This window comes from Rutidosis leptorrhynchoides, chromosome 3 (assembly GCF_046630445.1).
Source record: "Rutidosis leptorrhynchoides isolate AG116_Rl617_1_P2 chromosome 3, CSIRO_AGI_Rlap_v1, whole genome shotgun sequence".
Lineage (NCBI taxonomy): Eukaryota > Viridiplantae > Streptophyta > Magnoliopsida > Asterales > Asteraceae > Rutidosis > Rutidosis leptorrhynchoides.
The window spans coordinates 34,301,847-34,307,500 of NC_092335.1; the positions used below are offsets into that span (position 1 = coordinate 34,301,847).

The following is a 5,654-nucleotide window of genomic DNA, read 5'->3' on the forward strand; positions in this document are numbered from 1 at the left end:
ATTCTTCTCTTTGAGTGTGAAACAAACTGGCGAGGTGAGGGACCGTCGGAACTGGTGTGGTGAAGAACCGTCGAAGTCGAAAGGTCACTTTTTTTTTTTTTTATCTTTCAACGGAAGTTTATTATCGTTTAACGGAAGAATAACTGTCTGTTAAATGAATAAAAAAATAATAAAAAATTAATGCAGTAAATATTAGGGTTGGTGAGACCGGACCGAATTTTACCAACCCCCAATCCCCCTTTTCACTATAAAACCCCCATCACTCCCCTTCAATATTTCTTCGTCTTTCTTTCTCAGATCAGAATCAGATATCTGTATCTTAACCCTTACCTCCTTTCACTTATCATCTTCAATCCGGAATTTAAATTTAATTTAAAAATGGCAGAGTATGAAGGAATCCTCTTGGGAATGGGTAATCCCCTACTCGACATTTCAGCTGTAGTCGATGATGGTTTCCTCACCAAGTAATCATCATTATCCCCCTTTTTTTTTTATAGATCTAACCTATACATATGCTATCTATACGTATATCACGATTTGATTTTCTACTTAATTGTTCGGCTCTGGCTTTATTTCACTCAGATCCATTGGTAAGCTACAGATCCATTGTAGATTTATGCTTAGAAAGCTTATATCGTACAGTATCATTTTGTGATAATGTAGAGCTGGTTTTTGTTCTTCTAGGGTTTTAGAACCTATTAGGTTATGTAGCGCATATCGATCTAAGTTCAGATAGTCCATTTAGCTTCATTGGTGTAGTACAGACTTACTGCTTAGAGTATGAGCTAGCTATATCCCTTCCCCAATTATTGTAGAAACATGGTCTTATATTTGTATATATAATATAATATATATGTACTACGTATTTATATTTACTTTTGTTTAGAAATTCAAGCAATACCCTGTTCTATGTCATTAAGTGTATAACTGTGTTGTATAGAGTTTGCACACTGGCTTGAAGTATTGAACATCTTTGTTTTATTTTTTACATATTTTTCTGTGACTTTGTGTGTACCTGTATTGGTATTAATTCCTAATGTGGATCAGTTGCTACAAACACCATTATGCACCTTCATTTTGGTGCCTAATTGGCAGGAAAGATCATTTAATTGCTCATATATAGTTAATCTCTATCAACATTAGAATTTTATGGAGACCATAGCCTGAATATAGTATACGGATGATGTTAATCTTTTGGGTTATCAATGTTGAATATCTGCTAGTGGGTTGCGTGTTCGCTTGAGAATTAAAGTTTATGCCATTTTATATGCCTGATTTGAACTGAATTTCAGATATGATATCAAGCTGAATGATGCCATCCTTGCTGAAGAAAAGCATTTGTCTATGTAAGTATTCATCATGTTAATCCTACCTACACATGTGACATTAATAGTTAAATGCGTTATGGATGCTATTTTATTTTTTGGGTTATCTAATTACGTTGTTTTTGCTGGATATGATTCTAGAATTGAACTGGATCGTACAGTTTAAGATCACATGTCACGTTCTTTACATATTGTTTGTTTTTTTGTAGGTATGATGAGATGTCTTCCAAATACACTGTAGAGTACATTGCTGGAGGTGCTACGCAAAACTCAATTCGAGTTGCCCAAGTAAGTATCTGTATCACTTGTATGGTTGTCTAATTTGAATTTGTGAGAGTTAAACACTTGTTTACCAATTTTATATTGGTCTGCAGTGGATGCTTCAAATCCCTGGTGCAACAAGTTATATGGGTTGTATTGGAAAGGACAAGTACGGGGAGGAGATGACAAAAAACTCAAAAGCTGCTGGTGTTAATGTATGCATCTTCTTACTTAATATTGGTTTGTAGCCTTTTATAAGAAGTTAGTATATTTTTTATAAAACTGGTTTTCTACGTTGCAATAATCAGTTTTATCAGGCTGAATTACAAATTCCAATTATGCAAAATTACAAATTTACAAGTTAAAACACACATCCAACACTCTATAGTAGTTTGTTCTTTACATGTGGTGAATAAATTAGTGCCTTTTATATAATTGTTGTTTATTAGGTACATTATCGTGAGGATGAATCCGCACCAACCGGAACATGTGCTGTTTGTGTTGTTGGTGGCGAGAGGTTAGTAAATATATATTTCCATGCATATGTTGCTCAGTATTATGTAATGTTCTTGTCGTATCTAAACTTTGTCAATGCATTTTATCTTGCTCATTACTCCTTACTTATTCGGAGTTTCAATATAAGTAGTCTAGAAATTTCTAACATGTTGCTGTGAACGTGAACAGGTCACTTATTGCCAACTTGTCTGCTGCTAACTGCTACAAGGCAGATCACTTAAAAAAGCCAGAGAACTGGGCACTAGGTACTGATTTATGACTTTAGTTTCAACTATTCGGTGTTTTCATGCGTTGTGAAACTTGCTAAACCTAACTATTTGTGACAGTTGAAAAGGCCAAGTACATTTATATTGCTGGATTTTTCCTTACGGTGTCCCCTGAATCAATTCAGCTTGTAGCTGAGCATGCAGCTGCAACCAACAAGGTATAAAATTATTATTCAATGCTCATATTGATTCTAAGTTTCTGATCTCCTTTCTGACTTTTTTAAACCCTGTAGATTTTCACAATGAATCTGTCTGCACCATTCATCTGTGAATTCTTCAAGGATGCTCAAGAGAAAGCTTTGCCGTGAGTTTAATCATGTTGTTTCTTTATTAAGTTATCTGTCACTTTGTTATTCTAAACCTTTTTGTATTAAATATAATATAATGCAGTTATGTTGATTATGTTTTTGGAAACGAAACCGAAGCAAGAACATTCTCAAAGGTTCATGGTTGGGAGGTAAGAAACAAAGCATTTGGTTGTTGAACTTAATTGCATAGCTATAAATCACTACAAGGTCTCAAACGTTTATAAAAATTTAATTAATTTCTCTTATTTAGACCGATAATGTGGAGGAGATTGCAATCAAGATCTCTCAGTTGCCAAAAGCATCAGGGACACACAAACGGATTACCGTCATCACTCAGGGTGCCGATCCCGTGGTGGTTGCTGAGGACGGAAAAGTTTCAAAATATCCCGTCATCTACTTGCCAAAGGAGAAGCTCGTTGACACCAACGGGGCAGGTTTGTATCGTCATCCTTAATAAAGCACTCATTGCAATTACCATGACATTTGTTGTCTAAATTTCTTATCCTTTTGTTGTATATGTGTTCAGGTGATGCATTCGTAGGCGGATTTTTATCTCAGTTGGTTAAAGAGAAGCCGATTGCCGAATGTGTGAGAGCCGGATGTTATGCATCCAATGTGATCATCCAAAGGTCAGGGTGCACATACCCAGAGAAGCCCGATTTTAGTTAGATCCCATCTATCCTTGCAGCTTACTATTTCCCAGTTGAACGTGGTCGTGCCATTTTTCTTGTGCCGCTTCTTCAGGGTTGTGTTATCATCATTATCTGTCGTCCAATTTGCATTGTTATTAGCCTCCTAGCTGAACTAGGTGGTTAACATTGAGGTGCTTTTTGAACTATACATGTTTACTACTACTATTGTTTTGGGTCTTGATTTTAAATTGCTGCTTGTTTTAGAGGCATGAGTTGTGTTAGTGTTCACGATATAAGTTCGACAGCAATTAATAAATTTTGTTGTACCTTGTATGTTTTTTGACACACTCTCTTAAAACTTCTACGTAAGCACACACAATGGAACTGTATACAATACAGTCAAGTGGATCTCAATTCACAAACAATAATTTGATTACAAATTTGTTAAAAAATAAATTGAATTGGTTACAAAGTGTTATTAGACATTCTCTTTTACCAACATTTACCATCATTTTTTAAATGTAGATATCATATATCATATTATACAATTATTATATTATTATAAAATATAATTACAATTTACAATTACAATTACACAAAGGGTGCTAAAGAAGTTGTTCAGTATCCAGCCTCATCGAAAGACTACATTCCAATCAACTCCATATTCGAATTCAATTATTTTTTTTTTTTTTTTTTGGGTAAGCAGAGTATTCGAATTCAATATAGCAGAGGGAGTGAAGGTTTAGTTTAGTTTCTTCCATTTCCTAGTATGGAACAAATATATTTGAATTTTTTATTATTATTTTTTTAGCGAGAAAACGAAAACTCATATAGAAACGAGAACATTTTCCAAAAGAAAACGCTATTAATATTGAATACAAATGACCGAGGGAAAACGGGAAGGCTCGCGCCTAAAAAGCAACCAACTAGACAAAAAAAAAAATCTATGAAAGAGCCTCCCTAAATTAAGATGAGTATGTCCTATACAAAGTATGCTTGGCCAGTGAAGTTTGAGAATTTATTAAGTACGATTTAATACCCTCAAGTCGTGATTTTATATTAACCAGGTTGCAAACGAGTTTGGATGTTTTGGATGGTTGTCGTATTGTTGACATTAACCAGGTTGCAAACGAGAACGAGACTGTTTTTGTTTCTAATGTTGGGCCTGAGAATGGTCTTTCGGTGTGTGATGATGTTGTTCACACCAATATTGCTACTATTTGTAACGTGAATAATAAGAGGGTGGAGGATGTAGTGAACGTTGAGTTACAATTTGGGAGCTTAACGAAAGAAGCGGAAGATCGTTCGGCTTTGGTTAATTCTCATGTCGGTTTGAATATAGGAGATGTCCCTTGTGATGATAGTGATAGTCGTAATGGTGTGAGGTTTGAGTCTTTGAATGATACTAGTGTTGTTACACCAAATATTGGTAGTGAAGTTGATGCGAATCGAAACATTGGTTTTTTTAAAGACCTTGAGGAAGAGGGTTGGCTACCTCCTTCCGTGTCGGGTATTAGGATCGGTAGCGCGCCAACAAAGGTATTATCTTATACGATTGAAAATCGGTCAAGGAAGAAATTTACCCGTTTGAAGGTTGACGGTGTTGTGGTTAAGCCAGTCTTAAAGACGCAGAAAGGTAAAGTGATTGCCAAGTAGATTGTGATTTGTTTGTTAGTGAGTTGCTAGTTTTTTGAGACATTTGTCGTTGTTTGGTTAAATTTGTTTTGTATGTAATTTTGTTTAGGGGCTTGCACGTTCCTTTGTTCCGGCTCTAGGCTCGGTATTGTTAGCTTTCCTTGTTTAGTTTAGGGTGTGTTTTCTGCTTTTGACCGTGGTAGTGCTTTCGGTTCTCTTGTAACGTTGTTCGTCTTTTCATTTATAAAAGAATTAATTTTAATGTTATCGTTATTTTTGTCAAAAAAAAGTCGTGATTTTATAACAGCACCATGGTAGGTACTACACCAAAAAGCATTATTATTTTCTTATTTTCTTGTGAAATTTACCTAATTATCCTTGAATCATTTTATTAAACTTCACTTATTATATCTAACCCACTGTAAATTTACTACGGGTGTGTTTGGACGAAAGTAGCTGGAGCTGGAGCTTATAGCTGGAGCTGGAGCTTATGAGCAGGAGCTGGAGCTGGAGCTTGTTTTTGAAGCTGGTAGCTGGAGCTTATTATTTTTTATAATTGTTTGGTAAACTAGCTGGAGCTTATTTTTCAGTTCATAAGCTCTACTTTTTTTCATAAGCTACTAAAAGTAACTTCTTTTTTCAGAGCTTATGATTTTCATAAGCTCTACTTTTTTTGACTACCAAACGAAGCTTATGACTTAGAGCTTATTA

The 5,654-nt window shown here is 35.1% G+C and overlaps 1 protein-coding gene across 1 annotated transcript; it reads left to right on the forward strand.

Annotated features, from left to right (window-relative positions):
- Positions 1–278: 278 nt before the first annotated feature.
- Positions 279–3,641, forward strand: LOC139895924 (adenosine kinase 2). Its single transcript, XM_071878471.1, has 11 exons — positions 279–464; positions 1,293–1,346; positions 1,535–1,613; positions 1,700–1,801; positions 2,036–2,103; positions 2,271–2,347; positions 2,429–2,526; positions 2,602–2,672; positions 2,759–2,825; positions 2,927–3,110; positions 3,203–3,641. The coding sequence occupies exons 1-11, from the start codon at positions 379–381 to the stop codon at positions 3,343–3,345; spliced, it is 1,029 nt and encodes a 342-aa protein (XP_071734572.1). The 5' UTR covers positions 279–378; the 3' UTR covers positions 3,346–3,641.
- Positions 3,642–5,654: the final 2,013 nt, after the last annotated feature.

What these genes read in the sequence shown, in the direction of transcription:
- LOC139895924 (XM_071878471.1), top strand. Translation starts at nt 379, where the DNA reads ATGGCAGAGTATGAAGGAATCCTCTTGGGAATGGGTAATCCCCTACTC. An exon ending in GATGATGGTTTCCTCACCAA is followed by an intron (nt 465 to 1,292) that starts GTAATCATCATT and finishes ACTGAATTTCAG; the next exon opens with ATATGATATCAAGCTGAATG. An exon ending in GAAGAAAAGCATTTGTCTAT is followed by an intron (nt 1,347 to 1,534) that starts GTAAGTATTCAT and finishes GTTTTTTTGTAG; the next exon opens with GTATGATGAGATGTCTTCCA.